General features: G+C 41.2%; 1 protein-coding gene across 1 annotated transcript in view; it reads left to right on the top strand.

The window, feature by feature from the left end:
* The window catches only part of LOC138751475 (cadherin-related family member 2-like), a 195237-nt gene that overhangs the window by 689 nt on the left and 177113 nt on the right, over nucleotides 1-17435 (top strand). Inside the window, 1 exon segment of the mRNA XM_069913802.1 lies at nucleotides 16510-16599. Within this exon segment, the coding sequence (XP_069769903.1) occupies nucleotides 16510-16599 (90 nt within the window).

Raw genomic sequence — 17435 nt, 5'->3', positions numbered from 1 at the left:
CTGTTGATTTGACTGATGCACAGATAAAAGAAAAGGATGAAGGTTTTGTCTCTATGCAAGTTAATGGGACTTCAGTTAAAATGAAAGTTGACACAGGCACCAAGTGTAAAAAAAGACATTTGAGTGAGTAAAGAGTGAAGGACAAATAAGAGCATGCATTAAATCCACAAGCCTTATTGCATATGGGGAAGCAAAATCCAAACGGTTGGTATGGTTAAGTTGCAAGGCTACCTGGAGCAGTGGTTCTCAACCTTTTTCTTTCCACTCACATTGCACCTTAAACAATCCCTATGCCATCGGTGCTCTGTGATTAGTAAGGGATTGCTTAAGGTGGTATGTGAGTGGGAGGAGAAGGTTGAGAATCACTGCTCTAGACCCAATTGTTACTGAAATATTTTGCTTGAGAAAAATTGCCATTGGAGTTATGAAACCGTGCACATTATGGGTCAATTAGGTATGATTAAAACTGTGGTTTTCAAACTTTTACTTTCCACTCATATCCACATTAAGCAATCACTTACTAAACACAGAGCACCGATGGCATAGGGAATACTTAAAATGGTATGTGAGTGGAAAAAAAAAGATTGAGAACCACTGACCTAAAGGGATGCCTATGCACATGGCCATTTTTCATTGTTCATGAGGATGTTCTGCCCCTATTAGTGCTAAGTGCATCCATTCAAATGAGGCTGGTCTCATTCAGCAAAGCCCCAGTGAATAAAATCTGTCACATCAAATTCAAGCTGAATACAATGACCTTTGTTCTGGTGAGCTTGGAAAGCTACCCGTGACTTATTCCATGAGACCTGACCCGGAAATGAGACAAGTAGTTCGTCCAGTGCATCGCATTCCTGTGGCTATGAAACCGAATCAAAGCTGAGGCAGACAGGATGCAGGAAGTGAGTGTCATTACTCCAGTTTCTGAGCCAACTGATTGGGTATCTTGTATAGTTGCTGCCAACAAAAAGGATAAGTGAGATATCAGAATATGCATCAATCCAAGTGATCTGAACGCTGCTCTGAAAAGACCACATCATCTTATGCGCACTGTGGAAGAAGTGGCTGCACAAATGGTGATGCATCTGTGTTTTCGGTCTTAGATGTGAGGAACTCCTTTTGGCAGATTTCTCTTGACCACAAATCATCACTGCTAACTACCTTCAGCACTTGTTTTGGTAGCTACGGATTTCTACAGATGCCATTCGGACTCAACTCTGCCAGTGAAGTGTTCCAGCGCTCCACGGAACAGATTTTTGCTGAATATCCCTGTGAAATCATAGTTAAAGGTATAATTATTGGAGGAAAAAACATGGAAGAACACGGCGCCAACTTGAGAAAAGTGCTCAGCCGTGCTAGAGAGGTGAACTTGAGGTTTTATCCCCTCAAGTGCAGGTTCTGGCTGAACCAGATCAGCTACATTGGCCACATTCTCACAAGTGAAGGCCTCAAAGCCGACCGCTCCAAAACAAAAGCCATCAGTGAAAGGTCAGTACCAGGAGATGTTGCAGCTCTGCGGGACGGTCAACTATCTTGGAAAATTTATTCCCATTTCCAGTCAGCTGACGACCACTACTGCACAAAGACAATGAATGGACTTGGCATGAGCAGCAACAAAATGCCTTTGAAGCATCAAAGAAGCACATGTCCTGCCCACTGATTCTGTCTTACTACAGCATCAGTAAGACGGTGACCCTTACCAGCGATGCTTCAAAGTGTGGACTAGGTGCAGCCTGTTTGCAGGAAGGAAAACCTATGCTTCATGAACACTAAATGACACAGAAGCCAAATATACTCAAATTGAAAAAGAGCTGCTGGTAGTGGCTTTTGCATGTTCAAAGTTCTATGATTATATTTGCGGCAAGCCGGTGACCATAGAAATGGACCACCAGCCCCCTGGTCACGAGACGAAAGAAACCCATACATGCAGTATTGGCAGGATTACAAAGGATGATGTTATGACCTCAAAAGTACAGCATCACCCTCGTGTATAAAAGCAGAAAACAAAATGTATCTGGTTGACAGTCTGTCTCAATCTCCCAGGAGTTCTACAGTTCAACAAGCTGATGAGGAAGACAACTTTGAGGTGATGACAGTCAACTACATATCGTCTTCTTGCTTGGAGAAGTTAAAGAGACACACAGCAGATAACATAACCCTGCAGGCACACAGCACTCTCATCAGACACGAGTGGCCCAGCAAACAATGTCGTCTCCCACATGCTGTTCATCCTTAATTCCCTTTCAGAGACAAACTAACTATTGAAGACAGGATCATCATGAAAGGCTAGAAAGCCATAATTCCTGGGTCACTACAAAAGGAGTACATCAGCATTATTCACAGGGGGATTCCTGGTTCAGAAGCTACTGAACAGAGAGCAAGAGGCATAGTTTACTGGCCTTCAAATGACAGATGACATCAACAAGTAGATACAGTCATGCTCTGTCTGTAACAGCACAAAACCACACCAGCAAAAGGAACCCCTCCTCCTTCATCCAGTTCCAGTCCTGCCTTGGTTGACAGTGGCAACAGATATCTTTGAATGGTGCTGTCAGCAGTATTTGGTGCTAATGGACTCATATTCAGGCTGGTATGAGATTGTCCTGCTTCGTGATGTTACCTCAGCGACGATCGTCACAAAACTCAAGAGGCACTTTTCAGTTCATGGAGCATCACACATGTTCATATCAGTCAATGTCAGACAGTTTACAAGCCAACGATTTAACGTCTTTGCCGCACAGTGGGACTTCACTCATGTCACCAGCAGTAAAGAGTATCCCCAATCTAATGGGTTAACTGAAAGAGCCGTCTGCAGTGCCATACATCTCCTTGAGAAATCTCATAGAGTTAGAACTGATGTTTTTGTCAACATCCTAAATCTCAGAAATGTTCCTTGAGACCCAACCCTATGATCTCCTGCACAAAGACTAATGTCAAGGCAAACATACACTACTCTCCCTGTCTCAAGGAAACTACTTGAACCTCGTATACATAAGCCACAGAAGTAAAATTTCAGCTTCTCAATAAGAGACTGTCACAAAAGTTGTGCTATGGCAGATCAAGCCAAACACTTCAGCCTTTAATGGAAGGACAAGTTGTTAGGTTGCAGACCCCTTAAGGTTACAGCCGGACCGGCACAGTAAAGGAGAGTTGCAATGAGGCCAGATCTTATCTTGTTCATTCAGAAGGAAAGCTATACAGGAGGAATCACCAACATGTTCAACCTGTAGCCAAGCCTGTGCCAGCCCAGCCCAGTCTAAGTGACACTGACTATCAGAATCCTGGACCTGGGTCAAAAGACTACAACACTCCCATGAGAGTAGGACCAGAAAGGATGGACACTGAGCAATTTTAGGTTGAGGGGCCCCAGCTGAGTCATCTTCAAACACAACTGAAAATCTGTTTAGAATACACTCAGGTCATGTTCATAAGCCAAATCCCAAATACAGAATCTGAATTGTGCTTTAAAGCATCTATATTTGTTTGGCTATAGTAATTGATATTCATATTGTTTACATGTAGCATACTGTTCTCTTATGTTTCTCACCTAATATGGTTGTCATTTCAGTTACTGAATGTGTTTGTTAAATATTGGTCATTCTGTGACACTTTGTAAACACTGAAGTTTATCAAGGTAGTTCTGTCATGGTGTGGAGCATGAGCTAAGGAAAGGGGATGTAGATCAGTCACTGTGTTCATATCCTGTATGTCCAGGTTACTGGGGATTGGGGGTGTGGGGGGATTCTTTATGCTGGCGCACTCCAGTGGCCGGTTTCTGTTACTTTGCATCCTCAATGTATAAACTAGGTTTGAAGTTAATTCACTTGCTTTTATTTATCAAAACTCAGAATATTCCCCTTCACAAAGGTCGGGTCTTATTCAGGTCGGTTCAAAATCACTGCTTTTTACCCTGCCTTTTCACAAGGGACAAGTTTTCTTCACCCTGCATTTCACAAAAGACAGTTTTTATTCTGCTCTGTGTGCACCCCCCCCCCCACCCCGTGCTCTACCTTAAAAACAATGACCTCCAGCCTTCTTTATCCTGCCTCTCTTCCCATGTGACCTGACATCATACAGCTTCAGTATGTTTTGCAAAACCTCTCCTGTTCCAACATTTGATTTTGCAAAGTCTGGCACCTGTCACTCAAATGGATCTGGGGTTTGTAGTACTGCCAGTATGGAAGTCAGCCCACTTTCATACTGCAAAGGAAAACACGGCAAAAGTATCTCTTCAAAGCATGCAGGTTTTATTATAAATGTTCAATTTGTATACGGGAAGTGAGGATGACTGGTCAGGAGATGGTCTCAAGCAGACATCTTTCTGAAGTCTCAGCTCTCACTTCAAAGATACAGATGGTTCCTTCTATATTTAATGCTATTTCAAATGAATAAGAGACAGAAAAACCCTCACTCTTATGTTACATCATTCTATATATTAAAAAAATGGTTTCCCAGCCCTGACAACTGGCTCTTTGCTGAAGTATTTACTTTTCATAAGACAAAATAAAATAGGTTATGTTCTGAGATCACCCTGAAAAATACAAAATTAATGATGTCATGCTAACTTTATCTTGCTTTTCATTGTATCTGTCCTTGCGGAGTCTGAACAATCAGTGCCTATTCTCAAAGCATGTTTGCAAGGTCACATTTGCAGCTGTCCAACTGTTTTCAGCCATCTTATGTCACACGAAAGGTTTTTCAGCCATCTTGTTTTGAAGCAAAAGCTTTACCATTGAGATACAAGTCAAAAGCATTAAAATATAAGTGAGATATAAATTATTAATCGACATGACCACAAAGCTGAAAGTATCCAATACTTTTCCCTTAAAGCATACATTGTCTGGATATCCATTGTGATCCATTTTAATTCCATTATTGGCTTGTCTGCCTTAGTCAGCATTTCCAAGCTAACATTTTCACAAGATAAGACATGATCACACAGTAGGCCATTCAACCCATTGAATCTGTTCTTGTTCTCTCTTAGTCTCATAGTGTTTGTCAAATGTGCTGTGATGTGTGTACTGCTGTAGGGAAGCCCACTACATAACCTAAGATCTATAATTCTATGTTAGCTTCAAATATCATCAACACAACCATTATAGGATGATCAGCCATGATCAAATTCAATGGTAGGGCAATCTAGAAGGGCCAAAAGGCCTATTTTCATTATTTTCTTTGTTTCTATTTTTCTGCAAAAGGCAACATGCGGATACAACAAACAGAGATAAGCACCAGAAGCCTTCCTATAATTAGACAAGGGTTTGGTGATGCATTATGAAGCTTCCACAAAACACCGAATTTCATGACTTGTTCATGACAATAAATTCAAATTCTGATTCTGAGATTAGACCTTAAATATTGTGCATAGTTTTAGTCCACTTACCTCAGCACAAATGTTTCTTCCCAATGAAGGAGTGTTAAGATTCTAAAGAGCAATTCCAGGGATTGGTGGGTTTTGCATACAAGCAGACTAAGTCTGTATTCTCCAGAGTATAGAAAAGATATCTTCTATCTCATGGAAGCTTATAAAATTCTTACAGACTTGATATTTGGGTTCAAGAAGAATACTTCTCTTGGCTGAAGGGTCTCAGAAGAAATGTAGGCCTTTTTAAGAATGAGTTGAGGTAAAATGGATGGAATTCTTTATGCCAGTGGTCAATGGAGACTCAGTGGTTGAGTTCATACAAAACAGAGATCAACAAATTCTGGATATTAAGAGAATAAAAGAATATGCAGCAAAATGCTGCAGAGGTAGAAGATCAGATGTGAACTCGATGAATGGTGGAGTGGATCTGAATGACTGGATGACTTAAGTTTCTTATTTCCAATTATAATCCCACATGATTAAATGTTCTGTTCCTGTAGCTCACCAAGTGTGTTTAATACAATTCTTGCATTTATGACCATCACTCAGGTACATTATCTAAAAGCTCACTTAAAGTATCACTGGATCAATTCAATATTATTTCAAGCCCTTGTCCACTGCTTTATGTAAAAAAAATCCTGTACTTTTGGCAACAATTCCCATTAGCTATCATGTGACTCCTGATCTTTTAAGAGAATTTACATTCCTCTTCCACGAACAGATTGATTTCCTCTTTAAGATTAACATCTGTTAATCTTTTCCATCAGAGACATCTGGTAATATAACAAGCACCTACTTTAATATCAGTACTTGTGGAAAGAGGTAGACAATAGATCATTGCTCAGTGCCATAGATCATTTTTGCACAGATCATGACAGGTATCAAGAGTTGCACTGCAGTAACAAAATCTTTTGAGATGACAATCTGTAAGAGTCACATAAAGTTTTGGGGCTGAGCAACTCCACTTAACCTTAAATGCTTACCTATTTTAGACATACGGCATGGTAACGGCTCACGAGCCCATGCTGCCCAGTTGCACCCAATTAACCTACAACATTTTTAACAGTGGGAGGAAACCATTCAGGCACAGGGAAAGTGCACAAACTCCTCACAGACAGCACGGGATTCGAACCCTAGTCCCAATCGCTGGCATTGTAACAGCATTATACTAACTGCTATGCCACTGCGCCCTTCCTAGACTAACCATGCAGCCCTTGTTTTAAAAAATTACTGCTCAGAAATGCTAATTTTATTGCAGCTCCAAATGTATAAAGTCAGTATTCTATTATGCATAGTACCTTACTTTGCAGCCAAAAGAATAATCGTCACAAGCCATTTTTGTTATAAACATCTTAATTTGTTGGTCTTGAAAGTATATAATGAAGATATGTGTTGTGAGAGTAATTTGCTTTTGTTCTTTACACGGCTGACTCCCCTCGTGTGGTCTCTTGATGAAGATTAGTTGTGATGTGCTGGAGTTCCCAATTGGCTTCAACCTAGATTTAATGGGTACTCAAAGCTAGTGTTGCTATGGTAATTCCAAGTTGAGTTGACGGCCAGAAGTTACTCCAGGCTGCTTCACTGCAACACATTGTCTCTGCTTCATTGATTTATAGCATAACTGCAGCAGAATATTCCCTGTGAAATGTGCCGAATGAAGACGTGTAGATAGAGAGGTCCACAGAGTAAAACGTTGAAGACGTTTAATAAAACTCAAAACCGTGTCCAGGTATTGACTGCTACACCAAGGAACATTGACAGGAGATCGGAAATGCTGCAGGATGTTGGTTGCTAATTAACTGCTCCCTCATTAAGTTTTTAAAACAAAGGTAAGAATTGAACTATAGTGTGGAGTTGAACACTGAGAGAAATGCAGTTTTGCAAAGTTCTCGTGAATGAATGGACAAGGACTGAAAAATGCAAGTGATCTTATTTCAGATGAAATTTAGGACCATTGAAGACATTTAATCCATTCTATGGGGGAAAAAATTGAATAAATGGTGGCTTTCTTTTTAAAAAATGAAGTTAACCAATGTGTATGAAATCATGAGGGGTAAATAGGAGGGACCCATTTTTCTTAGCAATGGAGTTAAAAACCAGGAACATAGATTTAAAGTAATCTGTAGAAAGATTAGAGATGAAATGAGAAAATATGTGCACACCCAAATGTTGGTGATAGTTTGGTAGGTGCCACAGAAGGTGTTGGAGATAATCCCTCATCACGTAAAAAGTACCTGGATCAAGAGCTGGAGGATGGATTGGGCTGTGTCACTGCTTCTCAAGGGCCTGCTCGTGATTGGCCAAATAGCTCCTATGTCATGTTTTCAATTATTGAGTGAAGAAAGTTGAGAGGTAACTTAATAGAGGAGAACAAAATCCTGAGAGGTAGACTGCCAACACCTTTCTCCCAGGGCGGGAGTACTAAACACTAGAGGATATCAGCACAATGTGAAGGGAGGAAAGTTTAGGGGAGACACCAGGAGTAAGTATTTGACATAGATAGCAGAATTATGGGTGCCTGGAATGCTTTGCCAGGGGTTGGTGGTGGAGGCTGGAACAATTGGGGCCTTTAAGAGACTCTTAGACAGGCACTTGGATGATAGAAAAATAGAGGGTCATGAGGTAGGAAAGGTTTAGTATTTTTATTTGGTAAGAATATATAGGTTGGCACAACATTGAGGCCCGAAGGGCCTGTACTGTGCTGTAATGTTCTTGGTTCTATATTCTAATATTCAAGGAAAGTAATATTTACATTCCTCAGAAATACTGATGTGTATATATATTTAGTATGTATGCTTAATGTTAACATTGAACACAAGTTCTATCTTACGGGTGTTCATGCTTAAAAGGAATTTCAGAAATGGTGACCATGCAAAGGAAAATACCCCCATGTTTTTCTGCAGTCTGCTTCATTCTTATTTCACGTAAGTGAATTTAACTTTGTGCTCAACTTTCTAGTGATTACGTGGATGAACTATCCATCACAATTAAGAGTCTCACATATATCAGATGTTGTGATTGAAGATATAATTTTTTTTATTGTGGGAGGTAGACAAAGAAGGAGAGGGCTTAAATGTCCTCAACTTGACTCTAGAACTTGTGATGCCTTGAAACATCAGATCAAAAATCGACAGATGAAACCAAACTCACTGGTGAGGTGGGTGGTCTGTTGAACGAGGAAGCTCAATCTCTACTTTCTAGAATTTAGAATTGAAATGTACACACTTTAATCAGATTCAACAAGTTGAATGCAGGCAGGGTGTTCACATGGCTGAGGTCACAATGTCACAGTAAGGAATAGGCCATTTTGAGACGAGGATTAATTTCATCACTCTGAGGGTCAAATCATTGGAATAAGAAAAGATTTCAGGATATAAAGGCTTCAGGGATCAGGAGGATTGGGTAGGAAAATAGTGTTTGAGGATCAGGCATGATCTTGCTGAATGCTGAGGCGGATTTGAGGATTTGAAAGTCCTATTCCTGCTTTCTGTAGTCTATTCATGTCTACCTATCCCACTACCTCAGGTGACATGTCTAAATTCCTCCATGTTGAATTAAAGATGAAAGAAGCACTGAATGTTACAAAGCCCCTGAAAATAACAAGAATTGCAAAACTTTAAAGTCCATCTGTTGTTGTTTAGACACATACTGTTAACTGAGGAGGCCATAAGATGAGTAACCGAGCGACCAATTAACTGGACAATGTCAATTTTGCTTCCTGGATACTTCTTTTGAATGTATTTTATGAATTTTATATTTTAAATTTAGACATACAGCATAGCAACAAGTCCTTTTGGCCCATGTGCCTGTGCAGCCCAATCACACCCAATTGATGTACAACCCCCAGTATGTTTTGGAAGGTAGGAGGAAACCAGAGCATGGGAAAACCCATGCAGACACAGGGAGAACATACAATTTTTAAATTTATTTTTACAGACATTGTGGGATTCGAATCCCCGGTCCCAATCACTGGTGCTATAACAGGGTGGCGCTAACCGTGCCACCCATTGGAGCAGCTGATCATCTTTAAATTTTCCTATCACATTCCAGTTTTTAGATATAACCTATTTTTTGTGATTTCCTGCCAAATTGTTAGTCTATTTCAAGCATCAAATCATGAAGTGTTACATGTCTGAGAAAATTCATTTTCTGCATTCAAACTGTGCTACTGATTTTGGTGCAGTCAGTGACAAACATTGTGAAATGTTTCACCAGGACATTGTGATCATGGACTGTAAGGTAAAACATCATGAGATGGGAATGTGTAAGGAGTTACCCTGTACAGGGCTGTAACAAGATGTGAATGCATCCTTGTACTTACAAGATAAGAGAGACATTGATGGATTGAGAGGCAGGAAGCTAGCAGGGAAAGGATAGCAACAGTTTTAGTCATTGGACAAGTAATGATATGATGATGTTCTAAGCACGTATCCAAGGGTATAAAAAATCACCATTTTGCTGATAACGGCAGAATGCATTCTCCGACTAACATGGTTAGTTGCAAGTGTTACAATCCGGTAATAAAGAACAAAGAACCCTGATTTCGACTCAGTCTGGTGTTTGTCTCACTCATTCATGAACAAAGCAGACCTAACAGGACAAGTAGGTATCAGAGCAACAGGAAGGAAACATTGTGAAAAAAATTGTTGTCCTGTGTTATGGGTGTATTGGGGTGGCGAGGGCTCTTGGGATGGAAGGGCCTTATACCCATTCTGCATCTCTAAACTAACCTAAACAAAGCTGTCAACCTGGATCTACAATGGGTGGTGAGAAAATGAAATGGGAGAATAAATCTATCTTAACATATAACATAACATAACAATTACAGCACGGAAACAGGCCATTAGGCCCTTCTAGTCCGCACCGAACCAAACACCCCTTTCTAGTCCCACCTCCCTGCACAATGCCCATAACCCTCCATTTTCTTCTCATCCATATACCTGTCCAACCTTTTCTTAAATAATACAATTGACTCCGCCGCCACTATTTCTCCCGGAAGATCATTCCACACGGCTACCACTCTCTGAGTAAAGAAGTTCCCCCTCATGTTACCTCTAAACCTCTGCCCCTTAATTCTTAACTCATGTCCTCTTGTTTTAATCTTTCCTCCTCTTAACAGAAATAGTCTATCCACATCCACTCTGTCTATCCCTTTCATAATCTTAAATACTTCTATCAAATCCCCTCTCAACCTTCTACGCTCCAAAGAATAAAGACCTAATCTGTCAAATGAAGATGCATCTGCTCAGATCTCATTTACAGCCTGAATACATTGATTGTCAGATCTCGGAAGCTAAAGCAGGCTCAGCCCTGGCCAATACGTGGAGGGGAGACTGCCTAGGAACACAAGGTGCTGTAGGTTTCTGTGAGGGGTGCTGGATAAAGTGGCGACTCTCTGTCTGCCTGATGGTCGACAAAAGTTAAAGAATTTCATGTATGTTACATTCTAAATGTACTATTACGTGACAATAGTGGAACCTTTACCTTTAGCTTTAGTGGTAGTTACCACAACATGGTTCTTTCCATCTTCATTCTGAAGATAACATCCACTTTGTATGTCAAAGTCAAGGTAGTTTAGAACAAAACTAGCAGATCAAAGGTCAAAGTCATTGAGTGGTATCCCTGTACAGTTTGTAATCTCATAGACTCCCATTCTACTGTTGCTGTAAATTTAGGGGAGCAATTGTGGTTTAACATGTAGAAAAGCCAGAATTGGAGCCAGATGCATTGCAGCATTTTGTTAAAGCTTCTTTGGCTTCCATCATCAAGAAGAACAAGGATTTAAGTATATAGAAATAATATCACCTACAGGTTCCCTTCAAATTTGGACAATCTGTTCCGGGGACTTGTGGTGATATGTAATTACACCACTAGGTCACCAGGGGTCATCCCGATGACCTTGTATATAAAGCAGTCCAGAGCTACAGTCTAGCCTTCCAGGTTTTTTCTTATTTTTTTAAATTATATTTTTTTCTTTTTTGCATGAAAATATAAAATGTGCATGTAATGTTGAAATTAAAACAAACACAAAATACTGGAAACACTGAGATGGTCTGTGGAAAGAGAAAAATAATTAATGTTTCAAGTGAAAGACCATTGGACAGGTTCAGGTTCTTCCATCTGAAATACAATTTCCATCAACTCGCCTTCCAGGTTCATCTTGCAGAGAGACAAGACCTCTTAGTGTACATATTAGTTTATTAAATTGTACTGACGATAACCACACCAGCAGTGTGAGTATAAGTCAGTACAATTTAATAAACTAATATGTACACTAAGAGGTCTTGTCTCTTTGCAAGATGAACCTGGAAGGCTAGACTGTAGCTCTGGACTGCTTTATATACAAGGTCACTGGGATGACCCCTGGTGACCTAGTGGTGTAATTACATATCACCACAGGACTACAGTAAAATCTTCAGTATCTGGAATACAAGCAACTGGCAAAAATAAATAAATAAATAAACAAATAGATACATTAATTTAATTTGAAATAAATGAGAATAAATAAAAATGTAATAAAAGTTTAATTTTACGGGTTGATTTTGAAAGTCGAGTAGGGGCCCTAGTGCATAGGCGTGTGACATTGGTCAGGTGGTAGAATTTAAAAAGGGAAGGATGTATTACTTTGCTGTTCACTTGGTGAGGAGCCTTCAGCCGGGTGTGTCTGGTATCTGCTGGTAATTGATTATTGTGGGAGGGATTAATTGGGTAATTAAGAACATTAGCAGGAACGAATAAAAAGGAGGGCTCACCAAAGAAGTGGCCCAGCCTAGCAAAGGAGTGGGACTTCAAGGTTTTGGCGAGCTCCCAGTGAGATAAGGTTTGGTAAGTTTTTTTTAAGTTTATCTAAATTACTGTAATTTAAATTGAGATGGAGGCAGTTAGGGCAGTTGAGTGCTCCTATTGCAGGATGTGGAAGGTCAGGGATAGCACAGATGTTCCTGATGACTACACTTGCAAAAGGTGCATCCAGTTGCAACTCATGGAAAAAGTCAGGAGTCAGGGAAATGGGTGACTGTGAGGACAAGGAAAGGGGGGGGGGGTTGGGAACAGGCAGTGCAGAGAAACCCTGTGGCTGTTCCCCTCCACAGCAAGTATACTGTTTGGATAGTGTTGAGGGGGATGATCTACAGGGGATGTCATGGAGGTCGGGTCTCTGGCTCAGAAGGGAAGGTGGGAAAAGAGTAGGGCTATTGTAGTTGGGGACTTGCTGGTAAGGGGAGCAGATAGAAGGTTTTCTGGATAAAATTGGGAATCCTCGTTGGTATGTTGCTTCCCAGGTGCAAGGGTCAGGAATGTCTCGGATCAGGTCCACTGCATTCTGGAGGAAGAGGGGGAGCAGCCAGAAGTTATAGTTCACGTGGAGACCAATTACATAGTCAAAAGTGGGGATGAGGTCCTGAAAAGGGATTACATAGAGTGAGGGAAGAAGTTGAAAAGCAGGACCTCAAGGGTGGCAATCTCAGGATTGCTGCCTATGCCATGCACTAGTGAGGGTAGAAATAGGAAGTTGTGCAGGATGAATGTGTGGCTCAGGAGCTGGGGCAGGGGTTTAGATCATTGGGATCTCTTCTGGGGCAAGTCTGACCTCTTCAAAGAGTACTGGCTACACTTGAACTGGAGGGGGAATCAATATCCTGGTGGGTAGGTTTGCTAGAGCTTTTGGGGAGGGATTAAACTAGTTTGGCAGGGTGGGGGGGGAGGTGGAGGAAAGAAGGTAAAGGTTGTTGGTAACAAAAGGAGGATAGTCTCTCAAGTGCATCTATTTTAATGCAAGGAGCATAGTAAATAGGGAGGATGAGTTTAAGGCATGGATGTCCACGTGGAAATATTATATTGTGATCATCAGTGAAACTTGGTAGCAGGAAGGGCATGAATTGGAGTTAAATATTCCAGGATTCTGTTGTTTTTGGCATGATAGAACAGGGAGGGATAAAAGGTGGAGGAGTTGCATTGCTTATTCTTTCTTTGGCTTGGCTTCGCGGACGAAGATTTATGGAGGGGGTAAATGTCCACGTCAGCTGCAGGCACGTTTGTGGCAGACAAGTCCGATGCGGGACAGGCAGACACGGTTGCAGCGGTTGCAGGGGAAAATTGGTTGGTTGGGGTTGGGTGTTGGGTTTTTCCTCCTTGAGAGAACATTACAGCAGTGCTGAGGCAAGATGGTTTGGTGGGATCTTCCAGACAGGCTGTTTGGGTAGAATTGAGGAATGGAAAAGGCATGAATGGATTAATGGAACTGTATTATAGAGCTGGTTGATGCCAAATTGTTTCCCTATCCCTGCCTAGTAAAAGTTTTAAATCTTTATTAATATTAAGTATATTAGTGAGACTTTATCTGTTAACTTGTGTGAGGGGAGGTTAATTATGACATAGGCATGATTAGTGCAATTTTGTTACATCACCAGTGACCTGGGGTTTGAATTTCATTTAAATTTTGTAAGGTGTGAAAATGACTTGATTGTTGTGTTGAGAAGAGTATCTGGTTCGGTGGGTTCAGGGAGAGGAGAGTCTGGACACAAGTGTTACAATCAGATGTAACTTTAATTAACACATTAAATGGTACTCAATTGCTACAGTATTTTCATGCATATAACTTGCACATGCATATAACCTGCACATAAATTGTTTTTAAAAAAAATCATAATGTGCATACACATATAACGCATGGGTGTAGCATTCTAAAGTCTGACTGGCAAACTCAATTTGCATTTAAATAGGACATGAGACAAAGCACATATCAGTATTTGCAACAGTTAATTTCCTGCAATTAACACACAATCAACTTCCCCCAGAGTGTCAATCACTCAGTATATAGATGATATTCTGCTGCAAAACATTAACATTTGGAGAGGAATCAATTAAATAGATTGAAGACAGGCTTCATAGTTGAAAAAGATTTTAATTCTAATGTTGCCTCAAATCCGAGGCACCTGATATGTTAATCTCTTCCCTCAAGGACATTGATAAGGTGCAGGGCCTTAGCCAGAATGCCCTGTTTATTGGAATACCATGGCATTCAGTACAAAGGTATTCCAAGATCAAACTTACCCACACCTGCTATATTTTTGTGTTCTGTCATTGCTACTATTGCATTCTTATGCTTGCTATATTATTCATACACTCATCTCCACTGGGCACACAAAACTCAAAACGGTCAACCAGTTTACCTATCTCGGCTGCACCATTTCATCAGATGCAAGGATCGACAACGAGATAGACAACAGACTCACCAAGGCAAATAGTGCCTTTGGAAGACTACACAAAAGAGTCTGGAAAAACAACCAACTGAAAAACCTCACAAAGATAAGCGTATACAGAGCCGTTGTCATACCCACACTCCTGTTCGGCTCCGAATCATGGGTCCTCTACCGGCATCACCTACGGCTCCTAGAACGCTTCCATCAGCGTTGTCTCCGCTCCATCCTCAACATTCATTGGAGCGCTTTCATCCCTAACGTCGAAGTACTCGAGATGGCAGAGGTCGACAGCATCGAGTCCACGCTGCTGAAGATCCAGCTGCGCTGGGTGGGTCACGTCTCCAGAATGGAGGTCCATCGCCTTCCCAAGATCGTGTTATATGGCGAGCTCTCCACTGGCCACCGTGACAGAGGTGCACCAAAGAAAAGGTACAAGGACTGCCTAAAGAAATCTCTTGGTGCCTGCCACATTGACCACCGCCAGTGGGCTGATATCGCCTCAAACCGTGCATCTTGGCGCCTCACAGTTTGGCGGGCACCAACCTCCTTTGAAGAAGACCACAGAGCCCACCTCACTGACAAAAGGCAAAGGAGGAAACACCCAACCCCAACCAACCAATTTTCCCCTGCAACCGCTGCAACCGTGTCTGCCTGTCCCGCATTGGACTTGTCAGCCACAAACAAGCCTGCAGCTGACGTGGACATTTACCCCCTCCATAAATCTTCATCCGCGAAGCCAAGCCAAAGAAATTGGGCACTTTTTTTCAATACTGCGATTATATTCCCATGCTCACTAATATTCCCACACATGCTATAAGTTTCTAGTTCAACTTCCTGTGCCCACTATTAATTGTGCGGGTTCTTTCAACATGTAAAATATTCTTGAAAAGCACATGTTATATGTAAAAATATAGCATTTTACTTGAACAGCGATTATAGACATTCACTTCTGACTTCAGTTGGACTCCAACAGCAGTAAACCTAGACTCAACTCACTCATACACTACAAACAGGGACACTTGGTTCCCTGATCAATGGAGGAGTGGCTCTCTGAAAGTATTGGTCTGTTGTAATACCATGCCTCAGCTTCAGTGAAGTGCACATCTTGCTCGTGACCCTTCCACTAATGTCCATAGAAGCAACTAGGCATGGAGCAATGTCCAGGGTTTGGACCACGAGGCAAAGACAAAGAATGTGCTATGCATCGATATTTTATACAGTGCTAATCTGTGCTTCTAGCCTAGATGATTTAAATTGGCCCACGGCAAGGTGTGCACTAATGTGTGGCTGGAATCCAACATTGATTGACAGATGATGTGACTTCTGAATAAGTTTCAGACAGGGAGGACACATGGCCATCCAACTAAAATTTTGCACTTTTTTTCTTTTCAACTTTATTATTAAAACTGGTGTATCAGTTAGGCATTGTAAGAATATTAGGCAACCATAAAATTCTCAAATCCAGCATCTGCATTTTTCCTTCATTGTCACTGTCTGAATCCTGGGACATCTGATTCAACAGTCCCAGAAAGATTCTAGTCATTCATCAAGAAGTTGACTCAGCACCACCTTCTTGAGGCCAGTTAGGCATGGGCAATAAAGGATGGGGTTTGCAGTTAACTCCCATCCTAGTAACAAATTAAAAAAAAAAGCAGACTTAAAGTAACCTATTCCTTCTGATTGTGGTTCTTGTTTTGGAGAGGATTAAATTAAAATTGAAAGATAGTGCCATTGATTTTAAGAGCATAACCAATGGCCAACATATCACCTTCAGATGATAACTGGTTTGAAAATATGCAATTCAACAGTTTTGGGTGGATAGGGCACTTTCCGATAGCTCACAAATGAAATCTTTTAAAATGTTATGCAATACTTTTATAGTGAATCAAAGCTGAACTGATTTGTTTTAATTAGTTGCCATAACAGAATTGTTATAATTGCTTTCAGAAAAGCCTATTTTAATTTGGTCGCAAAATCTGGCTCCGACATTCATGACAAACATGACGGTTGTACATGTGACTGAAGATGCACCAAGAGGTAATTAAAGTTGTTTGGGGTTCCTGAACTGTTAGTGAAGTTGGCTCACTTCCACTCTAATTTTGTGATATGGGACCTCTGGAGGAGAGAGTGTGGAACAAGATGCCAGCTGAAGTGGTGAATGTTGGCTTAATTTCAACATGAGAAATATTTGGATAGGGTGGGAGGGTATGGAGGGCTATGATGCAGGTCAATCAGACTAGGCAAAATAATAGTTCAGAATGGACTAATTTGGCCTTGGGGTTAGGATATGCGCTGTAGTGTTCTATGCTATGCCACAGAAGGCAAAGCAAGCATTTGATTAGATCGGTGGGAGGGTTATTTTGGAAATTCTGTAGTCCTTGTCCAGCTTTGTTTGGCTTTCCCTCAAAAAGACTTGGTTTTCAGTACCTTCCCAGATGCTCCTCCATTGTAAGTGGTTATGGGCAGGTAAAGGTTCCATTATTCTCACGTAATATTACATTTAGAATGCAACATGCATGAAATTCTTTAACTTTTATCTACTGTAAGGCAGACAGTTTCCACTTTGTCCAGTGACTCTCCATAGAACTATGGATCCACAAGGATATTTCATTTTTCGAAGGGGACTTGTCACGGCAGATCTCAGTCGTAATCACAGAGTCAGAGTATTTCAGCATGGAAACGGCCCCATAAGAACAACTCATCCATGTTGATCAAGATTTCAACCTGACCTAGTTCAATTTTCCTGCCCACAAACCTGTCCCAGCCCACAAACCTGTCCCAGCCCACAAACCTGTCCCAGCCCACAAACCTGTCCCAGCCCACAAACCTGTCCCAGCCCACAAACCTGTCCCAGCCCACAAACCTGTCCCAGC

This window comes from Narcine bancroftii, chromosome 1 (assembly GCF_036971445.1).
Source record: "Narcine bancroftii isolate sNarBan1 chromosome 1, sNarBan1.hap1, whole genome shotgun sequence".
NCBI classification, from domain to species: Eukaryota; Metazoa; Chordata; class Chondrichthyes; order Torpediniformes; family Narcinidae; genus Narcine; species Narcine bancroftii.
Note: the sequence above shows the minus strand (reverse complement) of the source record. Positions and strands in the feature narration are given on the sequence as shown.